This window comes from Electrona antarctica (assembly GCF_951216825.1).
Source record: "Electrona antarctica genome assembly, chromosome: 3".
Taxonomy (NCBI): Eukaryota; Metazoa; Chordata; class Actinopteri; order Myctophiformes; family Myctophidae; genus Electrona; species Electrona antarctica.
In genome coordinates, this window is record NC_136808.1 from 56,774,469 (window position 1) to 56,802,102 (window position 27,634).

Here is a 27,634-nt window from a genome sequence, read left to right on the forward strand (position 1 = left end):
CTCGTTCACGGTTCTCATCTCACATCAAGAAATAAAGCCTGGTAAAGAACTACAGTACGTAATGCCGAAAGTGTCTAACTTCACCACGCGTACAGGAACTAGTAGATTACATAAATGGTAAATGGTGCATTTATATAGCGCCTTTATCCAAGGCGCTTTACATAGATTGTGCATTACATTCACCCATTCACACACACATTCATACACCGATTGCGGCGGAAACCATGCAAGGTACCAACCAGCACATCGGGAGCAATTTGGGGTTCAGTGTCTTGCCCAAGGACACTTCGACATGTAGACAGGAGGAGCCAGGATTCGAACCGCCGACCCATGGATCATTGGACGACCTGCTCTACCTCCTGAGCCACAGTCGCCCATGTTGTCCACCACATGTTGTTCACCAAGGCAAAACAAATAGAAAGACCTGCCAAGCCATAACGCAGTCATTTAATCCAGTGGTTTTCAACCAGTGGTCCGTGTAGACAAAATCATATCCAACGACAACAAAAACATTCCTTTGTTTTGAGTCTGAGAGGCTAAATGTCATCAAATGGTGCTCCGTGGCTCTGCCAAATAAATAATCATATCAAGATGAAGTGGGTTGAAAACCACTGATTTAATCAATGTGGATGATGGTGTGGGTGTGTTTACTGTGTTGTACATGTTGTGTTGCTGCAGTGTGGTAGGAGGCAGTAACAGGTAGACTGTTTACTGTGTTGTACATGTTGTGTTGCTGCAGTGTGGTAGGAGGCAGTAACAGGTAGACTGTTTACTGTGTTGTACATGTTGTGTTGCTGCAGTGTGGTAGGAGGCAGTAACAGGTAGGGTGTGTTTACTGTGTTGTACATGTTGTGTTGCTGCAGTGTGGTAGGAGGCAGTAACAGGTAGGGTGTGTTTACTGTGTTGTACATGTTGTGTTGCTGCAGTGTGGTAGGAGGCAGTAACAGGTAGGGTGTGTTTACTGTGTTGTACATGTTGTGTTGCTGCAGTGTGGTAGGAGGCAGTAACAGGTAGACTGTTGAAACAGCAAGGAGGGGTACATGATGATGGTGTGGGTGTGTTTACTGTGTTGTACATGTTGTGTTGCTGCAGTGTGGTAGGAGGCAGTAACAGGTAGACTGTTGAAGCAGCAAGGAGGCGTACATGATGATGGTGTGGGTGTGTTTACTGTGTTGTACATGTTGTGTTGCTGCAGTGTGGTAGGAGGCAGTAACAGGCAGACTGTTGAAGCAGCAAGGAGGCGTACATGAACAGATGGACTCACTGACTCCAATGCACATTTTCCACCACACACACACTCACAACCCACATACACACTGCTGCTCCATCTGGCCCATGCAGGTCACTGCACGGGCACACGCACACGCATGTCTTAGATTCCTCCTTACTAGATAGTGACTTTTGTTAGTAAAGCAACAGCAATGGTTTAGGGTTTCAACTATCTATTATCTTCTTGGTGACTATGCTATCGATGCCTTTTTCAAGATTCTTTCAGTCAAATAATCGAGAAGCACATTTCTTTAAATTAGACAGCCAGCAATGGGTTAAACGCTCTGAAACGCTCTCGCATTCAAAGATTTTCCTAGAAGCTTTGCCATTGGTCGAAAAAAACCCTGCAGAAATGACTAACCAATCAGGGAGTAGACAGGCAAATCGACCAATGACAAAGCTTCTAGGAAAATCTTTGAATGCAGATTGCGGCCCCTAGATGTGTCACAGAGACTCCTTTGGGAGTGTTTTACCCATTGCTGACTGTCTGAATACAAAAAAAAGAAAGGTCATTCAAAATTTGAATGACCTTTCTTTTTTTCTTTCTTTTTAGCTTACAGCTACTTTAAGCGCTATTTTACACTTTATTTTTTTATAATTCAAATGTTTATTTATTTTCAAAAATTGTACATAATAAATGTAGTACAATACAAAGCAGCAGCAAAATTACCTGTATCTGCTATTTTAGATCATTTTTAAGATTTTTTTCATTTTTACAAATGTAACCTAATAATGTCATGTTCATGTAAAAGTATCAATAAAGGTAACCTTGCACTCTTCATCTAGCAGGTCCAGGATGCCCATCTTGGCCTCGATCAGGTTGATGCAGGGCTGGTTGTCGTAGAAATCTATCAGAGTCCACGGAATCTGCTCCCTCATGTACTCTTCCTGCTCCAGCTTAAACACATGCTACACACAGACACACACACACACACACACACACACACACACACACACACACACACACACACACACACACACACACACACACACACACACACACACACACACACACACACACACACACACACACACACACACACACACACACACACACACACACACACACACACGGTTAGCTATTTATGTATGCAACATTACGGCATCACAACGCATTGCAAATTGCATCCATACTTGCTTATTTGACAGAATTAGTTACATTTGCTCAAGGTAAATACATGTAGATGTTCTCCAATGACGTACGTACTGTGCAGCCCCACTCCGAAATGTAATGATGAAAGCCATTATGATGCACATTAAGAGAAGATACCTAAACATTTTCAATACTGACCAAACACGTAACACATTATCTCTCTGATATAATCAGAGCATTCGTCTAGAGCAGGGGTTCTCAACGTTTTTGGCCGGGGACCCCCAAAAATGCTTTGGCAATGTCTCGGGACCCCCGCCCCGCCCCCTCCTGACCCCCAATATAAATTGACTGCTACAATAACCTTAATAATATAGACAATACACCATAAATATACCAGATATAATCATTAGGGAAGGTGTATGCATGTACTGTGTACTATATGTAAACTCTTCATTTCCATTTTCCAGCCATTCAGTTGCAAAAAAAAAATATATATTTTATTTTGTATTTCTTTATTTTTTGGGGACCCCCCAAAATAATTTGGCGACCCCCCGAGGGGTCGCGACCCACGGGTTGAGAACCCCTGGTCTAGAGCAGCTTTAGACTTTAATGACAGCTGAAACCAATATGCTGTGGTACACTCCATTGGTTCTAAAAGTGGGGGTACCAGCAAAATGTGTAAATATAGTGTCACAATCGTTTTAACCACTTTAACCGTATTTAATACTATTACAAAAAAGCAGATATATGAGTGTCACTTCGCGCTGCGCTATGAGCTTGTAGATCTGCATTTTTTTTTTAATGCAGAAGTTTGTGCAAATCTTTTAATGCGAACATGTTTAACTCCAACTTTTGCTTCTGTAGGCCCCTGGCACTGATTTTGGGGGTCCTTCACATGAAAAGGTTTGAGAACACTCACACACACACACACACACACACACACACACACACACACACACACACACACACACACACACACACACACACACACACACACACACACACACACACACACACACACACACACACACACACACACACACACACACACACACACACACACACACACACACACACACACACACACCTCACCATGTTAAACTGTTGCTGGAGTTTCTCATTGGCGTAATTGATACAGAACTGCTCAAAGCTGTTGATCTCAAACGTCTCGAACCTGTCAGGAAGGAGGGAGGAAGAGAAAGAAAGGATGGAGAGAATAAACAATGAAGCGTCAACAAGCTGTTGCCACTCCTCTTGTAGGGTGTCACTGTCACTGTTTACTGAGTTTACCAGAACTATTGTAGGGTGTCACTGCCACCGTTTACTGAGTTTACCAGAACTATTGTGTTCACATCCCTGACATGAACATGACACCCACATCCACATACTGTACGCCAGGCTGTGTTGTTGTATCACTTTCCCTTTAGTCCACTTAAGTTTCTACAATCACAATTATGTGTACTGCCAGGTGGCCTTTGCACATACAATAGAGAGTATATGCACATGCATGATTTTCCCATCAGGACACGCCCCCCTCATCTAGACTGAGTGGCAAAACATTGAGCAGCATGGAGTGTTGGAGTTTGGAAGCGCTCGTTGGAAATCACTCAACCGTCCTGCGTACCACCCGTTTCTAAATGTCACATAATGCAGGAGGCAGCAAAATGCTGTGTTATTGAAAACAAGCACTTCCAAACTCTGACACTTGGAAAAATAATCAAATGCAGGGCATTTCTTGACAGAAAGTAGCTCGTAACGTTTCTATGGTGGATTTTTATGAAACAAAAACTTTGCAGATAGAAAGAGGATAATTCAAGCTTTTCGTACAGCTGCAATCAGGACATGACAGATGGAAATGACAGGTCACAAACACAGACCACCGGGTAAAGGACTTTAACTGAAGTCCATAACAGCTAATCGCACGCAGTCACACGCAGTCACACACGGTGTGTGGACACCAGTCCTTTTGCCAACCTCCATGTGCTGGACCCTGTTTTGTAGCTATAGCATTCATTCCTGCATGTTTTCTGAGTCTGTAGTGTAGGCTACACTCCCATGCCATATGCTTGGTGCTTATGGTAACTTTAATACTTAATGTTTAAGGAAAAGACGAGGGAAGCTTGGTAGGGGTGTGCTGACATTTAATTTAATTATCTCTCTTTATTTTTTACATTGTTTATGTTTAATAAGGGCGGTTTAGATTGTTTGGGTTGCTGTAGCTTAACTCTATTCCTTTTCAGGTAAGGTGGAGTTTTGTTTGTTGTGCATGTTTGGCATTGGCCCCCCCGACGATATACGCTTTCCCTATTAACATTTCTATTAAGTTTCTGTAACCTCGACTTTATTATGCATTATATACTTTATTATACCTTATTATTAATTCAGTAACCTGTTACCTGTGTTTGTGGTACCGTATGTTACTCCTTAGCCTCTAGACTCCATAAAAGGTCGTTACACAAGTGACGCACACAACTAGTGAAAATAGACCATCTACAAACTCACAACGGAGAGTCAGCCATTCTCACTATTTAAATTGTTTCTTTTAGTAACTAGAGCGGTGCCCGTGTTGTGATGTCAGAACAGGCCAGATCCATATGGAGATATAGTGTAGGAGTGATCAGGTCCAGAGCCCGGGGCAGATATAAGAGGCTTTTGAGCTGGTTTTGGACAACCGGAAATGAGAGTATCCGTTCCACCCATCTGTCTGTGTCCCTTTTATGCCCATATATGGAGATGTCTGTATGTGTCTCTCTGTGTCCCTTTATTCCTATATATGGAGTTCTGTGTCAGGCAGAGTGTTGTGATGTCGGAACAGACCAGCTCCATATACTGTATGGACCATGGGCAGGGGGCCCTGTCCAGAGCCCGGGCAGTACACTCCCTGTGGGGGTAGCCTGGATCCAGCCCAAAGACCCCGCCCACTCTCTGAGTGGACTGCGTCTCTTGGTCTGGTGTTGCTCTGTGAACCTATAATTTCTTCGGTACAAAAATGTATTATCCAATGAGAATCGGTGGTGGGGGTGGGTCTAACGAACAACCAATCAGCGCCGAGTCCCGTTTTCAGCGTCATCACGCAGCGCAACACACAGAGGAAGGAGGGAAAAACAACACCAATGGCTACTGGTTGAGGGAAATTCTAATCCCCTCCCCCTTGAAATCGCTCAGACAGGAGACAATGTCAGACTGAAGCTTCAAGAAAGCTACAGTCTGATAATCAGGCTACTGTGGGGGTAGGTGTGGAACGCATGTGTCGAATTTGAAGTTGGTGGGGCGAACTGTTCTCGAGTTGCGTGGATTAACGTACGTACAGAGACTTGGTGCATTTATAGATGGATATAAAAAGGAGCAGTACAGTAAAGTAATACACACTAGGGCATTAAGCAACTAATCAGGGAAAAAATAAAAATAAACTTTTTTTTTTCTTTTTCTTATCAACTAGTCAACTAGTACCAACAAGGTCGACTAGTGGATTTACTAGTCGACTAGTAAACTAGTCGACTAGTTGATAAGAAAAAAAAAAAGTTTATTTTTTTTATTTTTTTCCCGATTTTGTAGGCCTCAAGATCAGGTAGATTATAGTTATAGTCACCATGTACACAGTTTTTCAATGTACAAATATTTTTTTTTTTTATTTATTTAATTTTTTACATACTAGGTAGTTAAACAACTAGTCGACTAGTAAACTAGGCAACTAGTCAACTAGTAAAAATGACTAGAATTGAATGCCCTAATACACACACCCATAGATGTCGAGGACTCCGATGAAGGAGTGCTGCTTGACGCTGGTGATCAGGGCCCTGTTGATGTGCTCCACGATCCAGCTGAACAGCTTGGCGTAGACGTGCTTGGCCAGAGCGTCGCGCGAGTTGGTGGCCTGCAGGCGCGGGATGGTCTTTATGTACGTCTCCGTGGCCGTCTTCAGTTTCCTGTGGCACAGCCAATGAGACATGTCCTGGTAGGACACGCCCACCAGCTCACAGAACGCCGTCAGGTGCATGTTGTTTGGCTGATGACGCAGACAGGGGGGGAAGGATCTGGTTATTAACGTCCACCGTCAGAATTCTCTTTTAAATGTCAGAACGATTTAAGAAAACGTGCTTTGTATGGCCATTCTAACATACCTCCAGTTCCACTAATCTTACCATAATTGTTACCATACACATGTTGGCCCGAGTCCCCACTTTATTTATGGAGGTTTTTCCACAGAGCCCCTCCCCTCTCTGTGGAAAAACCTCCATAAATAAAGAGGGGACTCGTGTCTCCCCATAGGATCCCATTCTAGACCTCTATTAGAATGGGATGCTAAACATGATGGGGTACCCATAACCCCAGGTACGTTGGGCACCTGGGGGTAGCAAGCTAAACATGGGGTAGGTGGGGTACCCATAACCCCAGGTACGTTGGGCACCTGGGGGTAGCAAGCTAAACATGATGGGGTACCCATAACCCCAGGTACGTTGGGCACCTGGGGGTAGCAAGCTAAACATGGGGTAGGTGGGGTACCCATAACCCCAGGTACGTTGGGCACCTGGGGGTAGCAAGCTAAACATGGGGTAGGTGGGGTACCCATAACCCCAGGTATGTTGGGCACCTGGGGGTAGGTGGGGTACCCATAACCCCAGGTATGTTGGGCACCTGGGGGTAGGTGGGGTACCCATAACCCCAGGTACGTTGGGCACCTGGGGGTAGGTGGGGTACCTATAACCCCAGGTACGTTGGGCACCTGGGGGTAGGTGGGGTACCCATAACCCCAGGTACGTTGGGCACCTGGGGGTAGGTGGGGTACCTATAACCCCAGGTACGTTGGGCACCTGGGGGTAGGTGGGGTACCCATAACCCCAGGTACGTTGGGCACCTGGGGGTAGGTGGGGTACCCATAACCCCAGGTACGTTGGGACCTGGGGGTAGGTGGGGTACCTATAACCCCAGGTACGTTGGGCACCTGGGGGTAGGTGGGGTACCCATAACCCCAGGTACGTTGGGCACCTGGGGGTAGGTGGGGTACCCATAACCCCAGGTACGTTGGGCACCTGGGGGTAGGTGGGGTACCCATAACCCCAGGTACGTTGGGCACCTGGGGGTAGGTGGGGTACCCATAACCCCAGGTACGTTGGGCACCTGGGGGTAGGTGGGGTACCCATAACCCCAGGTACGTTGGGCACCTGGGGGTAGGTGGGGTACCCATAACCCCAGGTACGTTGGGCACCTGGGGGTAGGTGGGGTACCCATAACCCCAGGTACGTTGGGCACCTGGGGGTAGTGACTGTGTTAAAACGCTAAGTGTATGATGTGTGAGTGTGTGTGTGTGTGTGTGTGTGTGTGTGTGTGTGTGTGTACACGTGTCCTCACAGCTAGTGTATGATGTGTGTGTGTGTGTGTGTGTGTGTGTGTGTGTGTGTACACGTGTCCTCACAGCTAGTGTATGATGTGTGTGTGTGTGTGTGTGTGTGTGTGTACACGTGTCCTCACAGCTAGTGTATGATGTGTGAGTGTGTGCACGTGTCCTCACAGCTAGTGTATGATGTGTGTGTGTGTGTACGTGTCCTCACAGGGATGGTGCTGCTGTCTGAATCTCTGTCCTTGATGTCCACGTTGCCAAGATGGAGGATGGCAGCCAGGACCTGAAACAACCCCATCTGGTTGGACTCACTGATACCTGCGCAACGCACACACACACGCACACGCACACGCACACACACAGTACATGATGTGCAGGTACAATCCCAGTTGAACTCGTTCTTTGTTGTTGAGACAATTTTATACGTTGTTATACGTTTTTGAGCCCCTGTGCTGGGGCACTGGGCTGGAGTGGGAATACAACTGTGTACACGTCACATTTACATTTCATTCATTCGTTCCTTCAATTCTACTACGTTAAAAATAAAAATAAATACACAAACAAATACACACATCGTCTCCATATAGTCTACACAGGAAAGGAATGACTTGAGTGGAACAGCTGCTTGACTGTAGTCAGGTGACATAAGAACTTCTAGCACTGCCGACGGCAAACAAACCACTCATTCATGCTGTACAAAGCTTGACGCAATTAAACAGTTTAACTGTTCACATCTGTCTACTGGCTGGTTGGCTAGTGACTCATCTGTCTACTGGCTGGTTGGCTAGTGACTCATCTGTCTACTGGCTGGTTGGCTAGTGACTCATCTGTCTACTGGCTGGTTGGCTAGTGAATCATCTGTCTACTGGCTGGTTGGCTAGTGACTCATCTGTCTACTGGCTGGTTGGCTAGTGACTCATCTGTCTACTGGCTGGTTGGCTAGTGACTCATCTGTCTACTGGCTGGTTGGCTAGTGACTCATCTGTCTACTGGCTGGTTGGCTAGTGACTCATCTGTCTACTGGCTGGTTGGCTAGTGAATCATCTGTCTACTGGCTGGTTGGCTAGTGAATCATCTGTCTACTGGCTGGTTGGCTAGTGAATCAACTGTCTACTGGCTGGTTGGCTAGTGACTCATCTGTCTACTGGCTGGTTGGCTAGTGAATCATCTGTCTACTGGCTGGTTGGCTAGTGACTCATCTGTTTACTGGCTGGTTGGCTAGTGAATCATCTGTCTACTGGCTGGTTGGCTAGTGAATCATCTGTCTACTGGCTGGTTGGCTAGTGAATCATCTGTCTACTGGCTGGTTGGCTAGTGACTCATCTGTCTACTGGCTGGTTGGCTAGTGAATCATCCGTCTACTGGCTGGTTGGCTAGTGAATCATCTGTCTACTGGCTGGTTGGCTAGTGACTCATCTGTCTACTGGCTGGTTGGCTAGTGACTCATCTGTCTACTGGCTGGTTGGCTAGTGACTCATCTGTCTACTGGCTGGTTGGCTAGTGACTCATCTGTCTACTGGCTGGTTGGCTAGTGAATCATCTGTCTACTGGCTGGTTGGCTAGTGACTCATCTGTCTACTGGCTGGTTGGCTAGTGACTCATCTGTCTACTGGCTGGTTGGCTAGTGAATCATCTGTCTACTGGCTGGTTGGCTAGTGACTCATCTGTCTACTGGCTGGTTGGCTAGTGAATCATCTGTCTACTGGCTGGTTGGCTAGTGACTCATCTGTCTACTGGCTGGTTGGCTAGTGAATCATCTGTCTACTGGCTGGTTGGCTAGTGAATCATCTGTCTACTGGCTGGTTGGCTAGTGACTCATCTGTCTACTGGCTGGTTGGCTAGTGAATCATCTGTCTACTGGCTGGTTGGCTAGTGAATCATCTGTCTACTGGCTGGTTGGCTAGTGAATCATCTGTCTACTGGCTGGTTGGCTAGTGAATCATCTGTCTACTGGCTGGTTGGCTAGTGAATCATCTGTCTACTGGCTGGTTGGCTAGTGAATCATCTGTCTACTGGCTGGTTGGCTAGTGAATCATCTGTCTACTGGCTGGTTGGCTAGTGAATCATCTGTCTACTGGCTGGTTGGCTAGTGAATCATCTGTCTACTGGCTGGTTGGCTAGTGAATCATCTGTCTACTGGCTGGTTGGCTAGTGAATCATCTGTCTACTGGCTGGTTGGCTAGTCTGTCTACTGGCTGGTTGGCTAGTGAATCATCTGTCTACTGGCTGGTTGGCTAGTGAATCATCTGTCTACTGGCTGGTTGGCTAGTGAATCATCTGTCTACTGGCTGGTTGGCTAGTGACTCATCTGTCTACTGGCTGGTTGGCTAGTGAATCATCTGTCTACTTTGCTGGTTGGCTAGTGAATCATCCGTCTACTGGCTGGTTGGCTAGTGAATCATCTGTCTACTGGCTGGTTGGCTAGTGACTCATCTGTCTACTGGCTGGTTGGCTAGTGACTCATCTGTCTACTGGCTGGTTGGCTAGTGACTCATCTGTCTACTGGCTGGTTGGCTAGTGACTCATCTGTCTACTGGCTGGTTGGCTAGTGAATCATCTGTCTACTGGCTGGTTGGCTAGTGACTCATCTGTCTACTGGCTGGTTGGCTAGTGAATCATCTGTCTACTGGCTGGTTGGCTAGTGACTCATCTGTCTACTGGCTGGTTGGCTAGTGAATCATCTGTCTACTGGCTGGTTGGCTAGTGACTCATCTGTCTACTGGCTGGTTGGCTAGTGAATCATCTGTCTACTGGCTGGTTGGCTAGTGAATCATCTGTCTACTGGCTGGTTGGCTAGTGAATCATCTGTCTACTGGCTGGTTGGCTAGTGAATCATCTGTCTACTGGCTGGTTGGCTAGTGACTCATCTGTCTACTGGCTGGTTGGCTAGTGAATCATCTGTCTACTGGCTGGTTGGCTAGTGAATCATCTGTCTACTGGCTGGTTGGCTAGTGAATCATCTGTCTACTGGCTGGTTGGCTAGTGAATCATCTGTCTACTGGCTGGTTGGCTAGTGAATCATCTGTCTACTGGCTGGTTGGCTAGTGACTCATCTGTCTACTGGCTGGTTGGCTAGTGAATCATCCGTCTACTGGCTGGTTGACTAGTGAATCATCTGTCTACTGGCTGGTTGGCTAGTGAATCATCTGTCTACTGGCTGGTTGGCTAGTGAATCATCTGTCTACTGGCTGGTTGGCTAGTGAATCATCTGTCTACTGGCTGGTTGGCTAGTGAATCATCTGTCTACTGGCTGGTTGGCTAGTGACTCATCTGTCTACTGGCTGGTTGGCTAGTGACTCATCTGTCTACTGGCTGGTTGGCTAGTGACTCATCTGTCTACTGGCTGGTTGGCTAGTGACTCATCTGTCTACTGGCTGGTTGGCTAGTGACTCATCTGTCTACTGGCTGGTTGGCTAGTGACTCATCTGTCTACTGGCTGGCTGGCTAGTGAATCATCTGTCTACTGGCTGGTTGGCTAGTGACTCATCTGTCTACTGGCTGGTTGGCTAGTGACTCATCTGTCTACTGGCTGGTTGGCTAGTGACTCATCTGTCTACTGGCTGGTTGGCTAGTGAATCATCTGTCTACTGGCTGGTTGGCTAGTGAATCATCTGTCTACTGGCTGGTTGGCTAGTGAATCATCTGTCTACTGGCTGGTTGGCTAGTGAATCATCTGTCTACTGGCTGGTTGGCTAGTGAATCATCTGTCTACTGGCTGGTTGGCTAGTGAATCATCTGTCTACTGGCTGGTTGGCTAGTGAATCATCTGTCTACCGGCTGGTTGGCTAGTGAATCATCTGTCTACTGGCTGGTTGGCTAGTGACTCATCTGTCTACTGGCTGGTTGGCTAGTGAATCATCTGTCTACTGGCTGGTTGGCTAGTGAATCATCTGTCTACTGGCTGGTTGGCTAGTGAATCATCTGTCTACTGGCTGGTTGGCTAGTGAATCATCTGTCTACCGGCTGGTTGGCTAGTGACTCATCTGTCTACTGGCTGGTTGGCTAGTGACTCATCTGTCTACTGGCTGGTTGGCTAGTGACTCATCTGTCTACTGGCTGGTTGGCTAGTGCCTCATCTGTCTACTGGCTGGTTGGCTAGTGACTCATCTGTCTACTGGCTGGTTGGCTAGTGAATCATCTGTCTACTGGCTGGTTGGCTAGTGACTCATCTGTCTACTGGCTGGTTGGCTAGTGAATCATCTGTCTACTGGCTGGTTGGCTAGTGAATCATCTGTCTACTGGCTGGTTGGCTAGTGACTCAAAAGCTTCACAACACACCTATCAAATATCCCCAGTTAACGTATTTTTTGCCAGGTGAACACCTGGCATATAACAGCTCCATTTTTAATAGCGACCTAGTCATGATTGGCTGCCCCTAAGCCAAAGGGAGTCTGACCCAATATTCTGAAACGCCGCCTAAGCCAATGGGAGTCTGACTCCATACTCTGAAAAACCGCCAGCCAATCGCGTAGTAGCGACCTAGTCATGATTGGCTGCCTCCTAAGACCTGGCACCAGAGTAATCTAGTAAGAGAGTGGCGACACTAGTGTTGACTCCCATTGTAACAATGGAATGCGGAAGTGCTCTCAATGTGATAGTTCCAACTTCCAGCCATAGGAGCAATGTTTGGAACTATAGCCCATAAGGCACCCGCTTTGCGGCGAGATCAAAGCGTGTCGCTATACTCTCCTACTCTACACTCTGCCTGGCACAACGTAACGCGGAAGTCTGCTCCTCCCACACTGCAACGCCACAGCGAGGAGCCACAGCGAGGAGCCACAGCAAGGAGCCACAGCGAGGAGCCACAGCAAGGAGCCACAGCGAGGAGCCACAGCGAGGAGCCACTGCAACGCCACAGCGAGGAGCCACAGCGAGGAGCCACAGCGAGGAGCCACAGCGAGGAGCCACAGCGGCTCATGTTATGAGCTAACGGAGCTACAAGAAAGCCAAAACTAAACACAGTGATTGAACCAACAAAAGAACGTCGGAAACGAAAGCAAACAACGGCCGCGAGGTTAACATACACGTAAAAAAAAAGAAGAAAAAAAAAAGGGACAGATGCACAACGGAGAGTGCTTGTTTCACCTGGCAGTTAATGATACGCGTGTCATTCTTGTTTTAAGTTGTATTACCATTCTATTTTGACTAACTACTTAGACTTAAACCCTCTATACTTATAGGTTGGCTCTGAACTTGGTCTGCTGTTTCCACCCCCAAATCTCTTTGGCAAAATTAGCCGACCGAACACGCTCAAATTGTGGTGCGTTGAAACATTGTTGATGGAAATCAGACATTTTTGGCAGATTGTTTCCCCCAGAATAGGGATTCTAGGATTCAAATGGTTAAAATATTTTATTTAGATTTGTTGGTGCTATGTTTTGCTGCAAAGCTATTCCCACATTTCACAGTTATAAATATCATACAACTATCAAACAGAACAAGAGTATACAGTAACACATTGTACACACAATAACATGATCATTAACACTCGTCATCATTGATCACCAATGATTGATCAATGTCTTATTGACTGTCAACACAACAGACAGAAAGATCACTTAGGTCATAATGTCCCAATATAATCAATAACAATAAATTATGTACAATAAAAGACATTACAGGTAGTATTTTAGATTACTTAATACAAGATATCTGCTTTTAAAAGCTTTTAAAGTGGTCCATCTGATGTTTATCGAATGGTACAACATCTTGTACCACCTAAATTTGTGTGTGCATGTGCGTGTGCGTGTGTGTGTGAGAGAGAGAGAGAGAGAGAGTGATCACAATACATATCAGGCCAATAGTAAGTAGCCTATCTCTTGTTTCTGTAGCGTGAGGCAGCTTGATCACCTGGACATGACGCTAGTACAGTATGACTGTCGCAGGGACACACCTCCAATACAACCCTTGCTGCTGACTGCAGCAGGGAGGCATTCCCTCCTTTTTGAAACCAGCTCCTCGCCACTCACCCTACACACTTCCACTCGGTTTGAGCATAGATATATAAATAATAGAGACAGCACCGGATGGGAGGGGCATTCCGGTGCCGTCTCTATTGTTTATATATCTATGCTCAAACCGAGTGGAAGTGTGTAGGGGGAGTGGCGAGGAGCTGGTTTCAAAAAGGTCCATTGGGTCCCATTTGTCTTTGGTCTTCTCTATGACTCCCGACCTCCCAAACTCAGGGCAGACACTCAAAAAACACAAGGCCACTGAGCTGGATTATCCTGCCAATGTCTTTACTCTTTACTGCCCCAAGATCACCATCTTTATTCTTGTAGTCATGTAGATGAAAAATAGCTTTGCATGTGTGTGTGTGTGTGTGTGTGTGTGTGTGTGTGTGTGTGTGTGTGTGTGTGTGTGTGTGCGTGTGTTACCCAGCAGACTGAAGGCATGGCGGGTGGTACAGAGTTCCTGGGTGTCATTCACTCCTTCGATGACAGGACTCCGGCCCTGCTTGGTGAACAAGAAGTCGTTGGCGTGACCTGAGGAGGAGGAGGAGGAGGAGGAGAGGGGGGCACACATTTTAACTTGGAGGGAACCTAACCCTGTAACCTAGCGGTGAATGCCACTCATGACCTATCCCAGTGGTTCTCTAACCTTTTAATTTCACTCTTGAGTGAAAACAAATGGCACCAAATGGACCCAGAAGGGTCCATTTGTACACTCTGAGTTGCAGACCTGTAATTTGTATACACTCTCAGAGTTGCAGGCCTCAAGGACCCCTGGTTGAGCTCCACTGCCCAATCCATTTATGCAAAAAGAGAGAGATTATGTTCCTGTGTTTTCTTTTCATCTATCTATCTAACCGGGGGTTTTCTGAGTCCACTGGACAATGATACGCACGCACGCACGCACGCACGCACGCACACACGCACGCACGCACGCAGCACTACAGCAGCAGATGGGGTTTAGAATTCAGATCATAGTGATTGGGGTTACAAAAGAAAAGCATTAAAACAATAATCTAATCTCATTCCATGGTTAGAACATTTGACAAAAAATAAAAACAGCTTAACTACATTTAGCCTGGAGTCCCCATTCTGAGCATGTCATTATACGGCAATTTCCTTTTGAAAATAGTAGATCTATAAGTTTACAACACATCGCATTGTGAGGTCTGCGACATTATGAGCTTGTAGATCAGATTTTTTTTTTTTTGCTGGTCGTCGTATGATGCATTAGGGTTTAAAGGTCACATGCAGCACGACGCGCTGTGAGCTTGTAGATCTGCCATTTCCACTATTTCTGTAAATGTTTCAAATGTGTGAACCGTTCTCAACGTGGAAACGATTATGGAAAATAATTGCGATTAGGCGATTATGTAGTAATGGTGACAGGCCTATACAGGTTGAGAATTGTATCATATCCATCTATAAATGCACCACGTCTCCGTCTGTCTGTACGTCTGTAATGCGTGTAACTCGAGAACCGTTCGCCCCACCGACTTCAAATTCGACACACACGTTCCACACCCCCGCAGGGAGTTCAGTGCCCGGGGGTGGTCGGACCCGGGGGTGGTCGGACCCGGGGGTGGTCGGACCCGGGGGTGGTCGGACCCATGTCAGAACAGCATTGTGACGTCAGAACAGGCCAGCTCCATATATGGAGATCTAGGGGTGGTCTGGATTTGGGCCCAGCTGTCCGGAGCCCGGGCAGAGGCTTTTGTGCTGCATGGTTCTGGCCAACCGGCGATCCAGCGGTCTTGACACCGGGCACTGCACTCCCTGTGGGGGTGTGGAACGACACCGGGCACTGCACTCCCTGTGGGGGTGTGGAACGCATGTGTCCAATTTGAACACGTCGGTGGGGCGAACGGTTTCCGAGTTATGTGGATTACAGACATACACACAGAGACTTGGTGCATTTATTATATTTATAATATGTGACCAGATTTGACTGAGAGCCTGCCATCGCGCAAATTACAGCTTTTCACCAGAGGAGAAAAACTTTTTTTTTTTTTTTTTTCCCAAAATGAGATAATAGCACAGGCAGACTCTTCACATACTAGAGCATGTCTGAAATAAGTGTCTGGGCATTTATCGACATGTAAATATGAAATAAATGCCCAAACATGTAGCTAGGTGTAATGTTAGAGACCACAGAAGTGAACCTTTCAAGCCTGTTTTCTCAACTCGCTGTTTCTCTGCAAGACATTACTCTATAAGCCATATCTCCAAAACTGGTGGGTCAAACTGAACAACCAATATGTCAATTTGAAGCTATGATTCCCCGCTTTCATATGACATGAAAAAACGAAATTATTATTATAATTATTATACGTTCATGAGACGTGTGCCACGCATTCCACGGGGACACTTGTATAGCTCTTTGCTATCTTGACTCTCACATGAGAGAGAGATAATTGTTGAGTGTGCGTGAAAGAGAGCGAGGGTCATATGGGAGGGTATGCTGTATGAATGCTGTGTGCAAATATATCATATTTAAGTATTTTGACAACTTATTGTATTCATCATTATTATTATCATTATCATTATCAATTTATTGCTAAATGAGCCAGGGGTAGGGCTCGATAAGCATCATGCTTCTCCCTTTCCAGCATCTTGGACATTTTCTAATGTCAAATGGACTTGACAATGTGTGCCTTGGACTTTCCTTGTTTCCCTGGTGATTGTGCCTTATCTGCATGGTAATTGCTATGCACTCTGTTGTCCAAAACAGCTGGCAATAAATAAAAACTGAACTGAACTGAAGAATCAGTGCTGTAGGTGGACACCCACACACACGCGCAGCTGCCTTGATGAGGGCTCCAAGTCATTAGATTGCAGGGTGAACTAAAGCAGAGGCTTGTGTCTCACACACACTGACCTCCAAACTGCCAACAACCAACTCCTTTACACAGTCTGTATACACACAATTAATGCAGCGCCAGTTTCCCGGCAACAAGAGGCCCTGATATTACCGTGACAACCCCTCCATTTACTGAGCCAGGAAGTAAGCAGGGAGTGAGAGAGAGGCAACAGTGGCGTGCTGTGTGTGTGTGTGTGTGTGTGCGTGTGTGTGTGTGACTGTGTGTGTGTGTGTGTGTGTGTGTGTGTGTGTGTGTGTGTGTGTGACTGTGTGTGTGTGTGTGTGACTGTGTGTGTGTGTGTGTGTGTGTGTGTGTGTGTGTGTGTGTGTGTGTGTGACTGTGTGTGTGTGTGACTGTGTGTGTGTGTGTGTGTGTGTGTGTGTGTGACTGTGTGTGTGTGTGTGTGTGTGTGTGTGTGTGTGTGACTGTGTGTGTGTGTGTGACTGTGTGTGTGTGTGTGTGTGACTGTGTGTGTGTGTGTGTGTGTGTGTGTGTGTGTGTGTGTGTGTGTGTGACTGTGTGTGTGTGTGTGTGTGTGTGTGTGTGTGTGTGTGTGTGTGTGTGTGACTGTGTGTGTGTGTGTGACTGTGTGTGTGTGTGTGACTGTGTGTGTGTGTGTGTGTGTGTGTGTGTGTGTGTGTGTGTGACTGTGTGTGTGTGTGACTGTGTGTGTGTGTGTGTGTGACTGTGTGTGTGTGTGTGTGTGTGTGTGTGTGTGTGTGTGTGTGTGTGTGTGCGCGCGTGCATGAGTGTGTTTGAGAGATATAGAGAGATTGAGAGAGAGAGAGATTGATTGAGAACGCAAGAGAGAGATAATGGGAGAGAGATTGAGAGTGCATGAGAAAATGCACATGCCAACTGTGAGCCAATGAGTGGTAGTGCCAGTAGTGTGTGTGTGTGTGTGTGTGTGTGTGTGTGTGTGTGTGTGTGTGTGTGTGTGTGTGTGTGTGTGTGTGTGTGTGTGTGCAACATGACGTTGAGTGTAATGAGCAGGTGCACACACACACACACACACACACACACACACACACACACACACACATACACAGTGGGTCGCCAGTGACACGGCGCACTGTCTAGATGACTGTCTGTATAGAGCGTCGCAGTCCCGCCCCCTTTCATGACGACGCCAGGCCCAGGAAATGAATCACAATGCATTTTTCCCATAGACATTTCAAAAAGTATTTATTTAAAGACCTTTTAAGCGTCGTACGAAGCCAACTCGAGTCGTGACAAATCATGACAACACACACAATATTTTGGACCAAACAAATAATTACATAGAAGAAAAACAACAAAAAAAGTGTTGTAACCTGCCGTTTTTTTCTACTTTCTAATTCTTTGTTTGGCCCGAAAAATTGTGTTTGTTGTCATGATTTGTCCCGACAAGAGTTGGCTTTGTCCGCGGCGTAAACGTCTTTAAATAAATACTTTCTGAAATGTCTATGAGGAAAATGAACGGAGAATCATTTCCTGGGCCCTGGTAGGGGGCGGGACTGGGCCCTGGTAGGGGGCGGGACTGGGCCCTGGCAGGGGGCGGGACTGGACCCTGGTAGGGGGCGGGACTGGGCCCTGGTAGGGGGCGGGACTGCGATGCTCTATAGTGCATGAAGGAGAAGGCAATGGAGAAAACTCATTTGTATTACCTTGAATTCACAGGCAAAAGTTACGTGACAACGTTTCGACGTGAAGATGTATTGATAAATGTCCTGCAGCAGTTCCTTTTTCCTTCATCATCGCTGTCTGGCAGAAACCTCATATCTCCACATTTTTACTTTTTTGTGTTTTTTCGTAAAATAGCACCTTTACTACACACCATACTACAGAGACACACAAAAGCATCAAAAGTAGCACATCCACAAGATCGAAACGTTTTGGACAACACGGAGTTTGCACACGACGGCAACGATATTCTACTCTCCTCCTAGTCGTCCTGCTCCTGAGATGCACCTCCTAGTCGTCCTGCTCCTGAGATGCACCTCCTAGTCGTCCTGCTCCTGAGATGCACCTCCTAGTCGTCTTCCTGCTCCTGAGATGCACCTCCTAGTCGTCCTGCTCCTGAGATGCACCTCCTAGTCGTCCTGCTCCTGAGATGCACCTCCTAGTCGTCTTCCTGCTCCTGAGATGCACCTCCTAGTCGTCTTCCTGCTCCTGAGATGCACCTCCTAGTCGTCTTCCTGCTCCTGAGATGCACCGGAGCAGATTGAGCTTGGCTGGAGGCGAGGTGGAGCCCCAGCGTGCCTGGCTGGCTTCATGAACGCATCTTGAGGCGAGGTGGAGCCCCAGCGTGCCTGGCTGGCTTCATGAACGCATCTTGAGGCGAGGTGGAGCCCCAGCGTGCCTGGCTGGCTTCATGAACGCATCTTGAGGCGAGGTGGAGCCCCAGCGTGCCTGGCTGGCTTCATGAACGCATCTTGAGGCGAGGTGGAGCCCCAGCGTGCCTGCCTGGCTTCATGAACGCATCTTGAGGCGAGGTGGAGCCCCAGCGTGCCTGGCTGGCTTCATGAACCCATCTTGAGGCGAGGTGGAGCCCCAGCGTGCCTGCCTGGCTTCATGAACGCATCTTGAGGCGAGGTGGAGCCCCAGCGTGCCTGCCTGGCTTCATGAACGCATCTTGAGGCGAGGTGGAGCCCCAGCGTGCCTGGCTGGCTTCATGAACGCATCTTGAGGCGAGGTGGAGCCCCAGCGTGCCTGGCTGGCTTCATGAACGCATCTTGAGGCGAGGTGGAGCCCCAGCGTGCCTGGCTGGCTTCATGAACGCATCTTGAGGCGAGGTGGAGCCCCAGCGTGCCTGGCTGGCTTCATGAACGCATCTTGAGGCGAGGTGGAGCCCCAGCGTGCCTGCCTGGCTTCATGAACGCATCTTGAGGCGAGGTGGAGCCCCAGCGTGCCTGGCTGGCTTCATGAACCCATCTTGAGGCGAGGTGGAGCCCCAGCGTGCCTGCCTGGCTTCATGAACGCATCTTGAGGCGAGGTGGAGCCCCAGCGTGCCTGCCTGGCTTCATGAACGCATCTTGAGGCGAGGTGGAGCCCCAGCGTGCCTGGCTGGCTTCATGAACGCATCTTGAGGCGAGGTGGAGCCCCAGCGTGCCTGGCTGGCTTCATGAACGCATCTTGAGGCGAGGTGGAGCCCCAGCGTGCCTGGCTGGCTTCATGAACGCATCTTGAGGCGAGGTGGAGCCCCAGCGTGCCTGGCTGGCTTCATGAACGCATCTTGAGGCGAGGTGGAGCCCCAGCGTGCCTGGCTGGCTTCATGAACGCATCTTGAGGCGAGGTGGAGCCCCAGCGTGCCTGCCTGGCTTCATGAACACATGTCCTTCACAATGCTCTCTATCTATTCTGCACTCACTAGGCCTTAACCCATTTTGGGCGGGAACCCCTTTTGGTGTTTTAAACATTATACTATAATTTAGCTAATGAAAAATAGCAGATCTACAAGTTCATAGCGCGCCACCGAGTGGCGCGCTATGAACTTGTAGGTCTGCTATTTTTTTTAAATCGTTAAAATGTGCCTCAAATCTTTCAGAAAATTGTCATGATTTAGAAAACTTTTTTTTTTTTTTTCTCGACGTCAGGCCTGAATGGGTTAAGGTCTGGCACAATTATTACATAGTGACCTTAATTATTTGACATACAGTAATGGCAATTATTCTGCCTAATTGTCAGAATAGTTTCCGTTCACCTGTATGAATTCATCTGTTGTGAGCTTGTAGATAGCCTTTTTCCCCCTATTTTTTTTACAAAGTATAAAATTATTAAATGCTTGACCTGTTTTGGCCATTGTACTAGTATTTATCTTGATTATAGGTACCGATCATTGTCAATCGTTTCTGCGTAGGTTTCCGTTATTTGTCAAAATCTTCCTTGTGACAATTTTTGTTTACAAAAGTCAAAGAGAAATGTCATATACATGTATGTGTTCCAATGTGCCAAAAACACAATTAAACCATACATCGAAATGATTGGTATGACAATTAGGATTTAATTATGGTGACAGCCAGCCCTAGCGGTCACACCATACAGATAGATACCACATGGGCATGCTACCTACCGTCCTACCTACCTACCGTCCTACCTACCTACACCATACAGATAGATACCACATGGGCATGCTACCTACCGTCCGTCCTACCTACCTACCTACCTACCTACACCATACAGATAGATACCACATGGCCATGCTACCTACCGTCCTACCTACCTACCGTCCTACCTACCTACCGTCCTACCTACCTACCGTCCTACCTACCTACACCATACAGATAGATACCACATGGGCATGCTACCTAGCGTCCGTCCTACCTACCTACCTACCTACCTACACCATACAGATAGATACCACATGGCCATGCTACCTACCGTCCTACCTACCTACACCATACAGATAGATACCACATGGCCATGCTACCTACCGTCCTACCTACCTACACCATACAGATAGATACCACATGGCCATGCTACCTACCATCCTACCTACCTACCTACCTACCTACCTACCTACCTACCTACCTACACCATACAGATAGATACCACATGGCCATGCTACCTACCGTCCTACCTACCTACCGTCCTACCTACCTACACCATACAGATAGATACCACATGGCCATGCTACCTACCATCCTACCTACCTACCTACCTACCTACCTACCTACCTACCTACCTACACCATACAGATAGATACCACATGGCCATGCTACCTACCGTCCTACCTACCTACCGTCCTACCTACCTACACCATACAGATAGATACCACATGGCCATGCTACCTACCATCCTACCTACCTACCTACCTACCTACCTACCTACCTACCTACCTACACCATACAGATAGATACCACATGGCCATGCTACCTACCGTCCTACCTACCTACCTACCTACACCATACAGATAGATACCACATGGCCATGCTACCTACCGTCCTACCTACCTACCTACCTACACCATACAGATAGATACCACATGGCCATGCTACCTACCGTCCTACCTACCTACCTACCTACCTACACCATACAGATAGATACCACATGGCCATGCTACCTACCGTCCTACCTACCTACCTACCTACACCATACAGATAGATACCACATGGCCATGCTACCTACCGTCCTACCTACCTACCTACCTACCTACACCATACAGATAGATACCACATGGCCATGCTACCTACCGTCCTACCTACCTACCTACCTACCTACACCATACAGATAGATACCACATGGCCATGCTACCTACCGTCCTACCTACCTACCTACCTACCTACACCATACAGATAGATACCACATGGCCATGCTACCTACCGTCCTACCTACCTACCTACCTACCTACACCATACAGATAGATACCACATGGCCATGCTACCTACCGTCCTACCTACCTACCTACCTACCTACCTACCTACCTACACCATACAGATAGATACCACATGGCCATGCTACCTACCGTCCTACCTACCTACCTACCTACACCATACAGATAGATACCACATGGCCATGCTACCTACCGTCCTACCTACCTACCTACCTACCTACACCATACAGATAGATACCACATGGCCATGCTACCTACCGTCCAACGGCTGATCTGAACCAGATGACAACTATGTGCTGCATCAAACCACTTAAACCCTTCTATACACTTTGCCGCACGCCGGCGAAAAGCCAATCTACAAGATCACGACGCGACCAGGTGCAACGTGTTGTGTGTCTTTCCACGATTTGAAAAGTTTTACATTTTCTGGAGGTTTGGGGGAAGGTTTCACCTACAGTATAATTACAGGGCCATTAAAGCTGCTATAAGCAATAATATGTCAAAATTTGAATGACCTTGTTATTTATTTGGACAGCCAGCAATGGGTAAAACGCATATTTAGTCTCTGTGACACATCTAAGGGCCGCAATCTGCATTCAAAGATTTTCCTAGAAGCTTTGTCATTGGTCGATTTGCCTGTCTGCTTCCCGGGTTTTTTTCGACCAATGACAAAGCTTCTAGGAACATCTTTGAATGCAGATTGCGGCCCCTAGATGTGTCACAGAGACTACATTTTTTTGTAGTTCTACCCATTGCTGGCTGTCTGAATACCAAAAAAATAAAAAATAAAAAGGTCATTAAAATTTTGACATATTATTGCTTATAGCAGCTTTAAGCTCTATATACTATAACATTGCCTATAGAAAACTTGCCTACAGTATAATGACGTACCCAAAATTGAAAGCCAGTTTGAAAGTGGTTAGTGGCGTTTAGGAACAGTCAGAACATATAGAGCAATGCTAGTGAGTGATGATAAAAAAAAATCGGAAATGAGGCAATCGTGGTTGACCTCCATTTATTTATTTCAGTAATATATTTCAGTAATTATAGAATGCGTTTCAGAGACTGGTTCATTTTTGATGCCGTGAATTAACAGTCAAAGTGTTTGTTCATTCCAAAAGACCACAACCACATAAACAGCCGTTTGTGTGTATTAGTATTCAGAACACACACACAAATCCTGGAGAGCAAAGATTTATTTGTTATTTTTTAGGTTTAGTATTTATTTTTAGGGTTTAGTATTAATGACTAGGGTTCGTTTAGAGTTAGGTGTGTAGCCTAAGGTTAGAGGTTGGTATTAAAGTGCAGGGGTGTGTGTGTGCACACACCCCTGCACACATGCGTGATGCGTGCGTGTGTGTGTGTGTCTTACTCAGTTTCAGAGGTTTGAACTCCGGCAGATGAGATGAAGCACACAGCTGATAAAAGATATGGTAATTTCTTTCCTCATCCGCCTGAAAGCAAACACACACACACACACACACACACACACACACACACACACACACACACACACACACACACACACACACACACACACACACACACACACACACACACACACACACACACACACACACACACACACACACACACACACACACACACACACACACACACACACACACACAGTTATTGATGCTGACTCACAGTATGCGGATTTCAAAAAGAGTCAAGTTTTATTTTCAATATTTTATATTTAACAGGTGCATGTTGCATGTTAGAGCCAAGCATGCATGGAATGTTAGAGGAAATGTTGGCACAGTTTGTACTATATCCTCATTCCTTAGCAGAGTTCCGTCTGTGGCAGGGTGTGTGTGTGTGTGTGTGTGTGTGTGTGTGTGTGTGTGTGTGTGTGTGTGTGTGTGTGTGTGTGCACGCACGCACGCACGCACGTGTGTAGACTGCGCTACTGGCTCCATTAGAAAGTAAACACCCCCCCCCCCCCCACACACACACACACACACACACACACACACACACACACACACACACCCACACACGGAAGAAAGAAACAAGGAGAACAAGAAATGGAAAGGAAATAAAAGAGAGGAATGTAGTTAACTGAGCAGCAGGTTGTGTGAAGACTTGTATAAGACTTGGTTTGGATTTCAGTTTGTTGCTGTACTACTCATATCCGATTCCAAACGTCATACTTCATCATATGAAATTCTACTCTTATCTGAGATGTTTTAATATTTGAGCAGTTTTTCTTGTTATTTCTATTTTCGATGTCTATTCTTCGCTGTCCTGAAAACTACAAATGATGTGAGTTTGTACAAAAATGAATTTCACTCATTTTTCTTACAATAAAGATAAAGAAAACTTTATTTTCCATTCAATTTACATACAATGGAAATGTGTCTTTGGCACACCGGCAGTCAGTTTACAACAATAAAACATTACATATTAAAATACACAAATGCATTAAAGTACTATATAAAATGCATTCACATAACACAGCAACAGTGATCATGGGCTGTGGGGATCAGGTGGTGAACTAATTTAAACATTGTTTTATTTAAAATGTCCACAGCAGTTGGCACAACCAAAGTTTTGTAACCCTTCTTGGGTTAAGATAAGATTTAAGTAGGGTTTGGGTACTTTGGGTCTCCTCTACACTGCTTAGTTAGGGGTGGCAGTGGATCAGGGGTAGAGTGGCCTGTAGAGCAGCTGTATGGGAACCATGAGGTTCCCAGTTCGATCCCGGGCTCCCCCAGAGTTAATGTCGAAGTGTCCTTGAGCAAGAGTCTGAACCCCTAAATGCTCCCGATGTGCAGGTTGGTGCCTTGCATGGTTTCCTCCGCCATCATATGAATGTGTGTGCATGTATGAATGGGTGAATGTGTGTGGGTGAATGGGTGCATGTGTGTGCAACTGTGCATGTATGAATGGGTGAATGTGTGTGCATGTATGAATGGGTGAATGTAATGCAATCTATGTAAAGCGCCTTGGATAAACTAAAGGTGCTATATAATTAGTTCCTCTGGTCTCAAGTGGACCCGAGTTGGATTGACAGCTACTTGCTACTTCAACTGTATGCTTATATAAGTTCTCATAACACCGTACATTCTTTAGTCTCTGTGGGGAAACCCCAAGGACAGAAAGAGAAGTTGCTTCCTCGTTTGGTGTTTTGTTGAACAACTGGAAAATCCTTGTTTTTAAGGAACTGAACTGCATTGATGTCGAACTGTTAACTGCTCTATAGCGACTAGATGATAGATTGATAATAGAGACAGAAATAGCAGAAAGTTACAAGCACAGTGTGTGTGTGTGTGCGTGCGTGCGTGCGTGCGTGCGTGCGTGCGTGCGTGCGTGCGTGCGTGCGTGCGTGCGTGCGTGCGTGCGTGCATTCGCATGCCTGTTTTACATGCTGTGCTGCTAACCTGAAAGACGACTCTCGACTTCTCCAGCAGATATGTCCTCATGTTGGCCCCGATGATGCGGTAGCGATTGTCGAAGCCGATCTCGATGTATTTGCCGAAGCGACTGCTGTTGTCGTTCCGAGTGGTCTTGGCGTTCCCGATGGCCTGATGAGAGAATGACATGGAAGTTTCATCATCAACTGATATTTTGATTTGACTCATTTGGCATTCAAACAAACAATACAATTTGGGGGGCCTCGAGGTGGTTTTGGGCGGGAACCCCTTTTGGTGTTTTAAACATTATGTTATAATTTAGCTATTAAATAGCAGAACTACAAGCTCATAGCGCCCGCCCACCGAGTGGCCTACGAGCTTGTAGGTCTGCTATTTTTGAAAAATCGTGAAAATATTTATTTCAGAAAACTGGAGGATTTAGAAGATTTTTTTTTAATTTTGAGGTCAGGCCTAAATGGTTTGAGAATCACTGTAATACAGTACCAGCAGGGGTAGGGCTTCCATTCCCTGCTAAAAAATGAACACAATACATGGATTCATACACTACTTTTTATTCAGACTGGCCCTCGAAGTGCTCATATGAGATAACAAACTTTGGATAAAAGGCCATACATAGAACCTATGTATGTCCTATAGACATTAGAACAACCCTCTGTCTATAGGACAAAGCTAGTGGCTCTCACACTATGGGTCAGGGCTTGACAAGGTCAGTGCACAACAATGCACAGCGCGTGTGTGTGTGTGTGTGTGTGTGTGTGTGTGTGTGTGTGTGTGTGTGTGTGTGTGTGTGTGTGTGTGTGTGTGTTTTAAGCATATTGCTGCCGTTTAATTAGACAGAGAAGTAGGACGAGGCGAGGCCCGCATGGCTCTGACATGGATGTGAACCCATATGAATCTGTTGCAGGCCTGTTCTTTACGGCACTGGGTCGGGAGTCTCATTTATGGGTCACGGACACATTTGTATGGGTCCCTTTATTTTGTCTCTTATATTTTGTTTTTAATTATTATTATAATTTAAAAACATTTTCAAAAGATATTCCCAAAAAAGCACAAAAAAAAAGAAAAGGGACTTTCATGAAGAAATAAACAAAAGAATCTGGTTGTCAGCCAATGAGAAACATAGGTCTCAACTACAGCAAGAAACATAGGTCTCAACTACAGCAAGTGAGAGAACATTGACCAGCTGTGCTTCCACAGCAGCTGGTAAAACATCTCTGCCAAATACAGATATTAATTTGGGCATCCTTGACATAATCGCTTGAGAACCACTGGATTAGGGTATGATCAGAACAGGATGAAGTCCCAGCTGCTTGGAAAATCTGTCTGCCGAGTGCTTGCCTGCTGATGCTCTGCTGAGTGCTGATTGGCCAGTTGAGTTAAAAACTTTAAGAGAAAAGCTTTCATCTCATTGGAGCAATTGTTAAGCTTTGAAACGAGCCTCTCCTCTCCTCTCCTCTCCTCTCCTCTCTCACCCCCTCTCCTCCTCTCCTCTCCTCTCCTCTCCTCTCCTCTCCTCTCCTCTCCTCTCTCACCCCCTCTCCTCCTCTCCTCTCCTCTCCTCTCCTCTCCTCTCCTCTCCTCTCCTCTCTCACCCCCTCTCCTCCTCTCCTCTCCTCTCCTCTCCTCTCCTCTCCTCTCTCACCCCCTCTCCTCCTCTCCTCTCCTCTCCTCCTCTCCTCTCCTCTCTCACCCCCTCTCCTCCTCTCTCTCCTCTCCTCTCCTCTCCTCTCTCACCCCCTCTCCTCCTCTCCTCCTCTCCTCTCCTCTCCTCTCCTCTCTCACCCCCTCTCCTCCTCTCCTCTCCTCTCTCACCCCCTCTCCTCCTCTCCTCCTCTCCTCTCCTCTCCTCTCCTCTCTCACCCCCTCTCCTCCTCTCCTCTCCTCCTCTCCTCTCCTCCTCTCCTCTCCTCTCCTCTCTCACCCCCTCTCCTCCTCTCCTCCTCTCCTCCTCTCCTCTCCTCTCCTCTCTCACCCCCTCTCCTCCTCTCCTCTCCTCTCTCACCCCCTCTCCTCCTCTCCTCCTCTCCTCTCCTCTCCTCTCCTCTCCTCTCTCACCCCCTCTCCTCCTCTCCTCTCCTCTCCTCTCCTCCTCTCCTCTCCTCTCCTCTCCTCTCCTCTCCTCTCCTCTCCTCTCCTCTCCTCTCCTCTCCTCTCCTCTCTCACCCCCCCTTCTCCTCTCCTCTCCTCCTCTCCTCTCCTCCTCACCCCCCCTTCTCCTCTCCTCCTCTCCAACCTTGTCTTATTTCTTCCCCTCTCCTGCTGTCATTTCATATCCTGTCTTTCACTCCTCCTTTATCCTCTCCCTCTCATCTTGGAGTTTCTCTCTCACACCCCCTTCTCCTCTCTCACCCCCCCTTCTCCTCTCTCACCCCCCTTCTCCTCTCTCACCCCCCCTTCTCCTCTCTCACCCCCCCTTCTCCTCTCTCACCCC

At 47.0% G+C, this 27,634-nt stretch overlaps 1 protein-coding gene across 1 annotated transcript in view; it reads right to left on the reverse strand.

The window, feature by feature from the left end:
• Positions 1-27,634, reverse strand: part of myo5aa (myosin VAa) — a 183,838-nt gene that overhangs the window by 94,807 nt on the left and 61,397 nt on the right. Inside the window, exons 6-12 of the mRNA XM_079497485.1 lie at positions 25,210-25,353; positions 23,196-23,277; positions 14,078-14,185; positions 7,912-8,018; positions 6,103-6,368; positions 3,455-3,536; positions 2,038-2,178 (exon numbers count right to left, since the gene is read on the reverse strand). Of these exons, the coding sequence (XP_079353611.1) occupies positions 2,038-2,178; positions 3,455-3,536; positions 6,103-6,368; positions 7,912-8,018; positions 14,078-14,185; positions 23,196-23,277; positions 25,210-25,353 (930 nt within the window). The remainder of the gene's footprint in view (positions 1-2,037; positions 2,179-3,454; positions 3,537-6,102; positions 6,369-7,911; positions 8,019-14,077; positions 14,186-23,195; positions 23,278-25,209; positions 25,354-27,634) is intronic.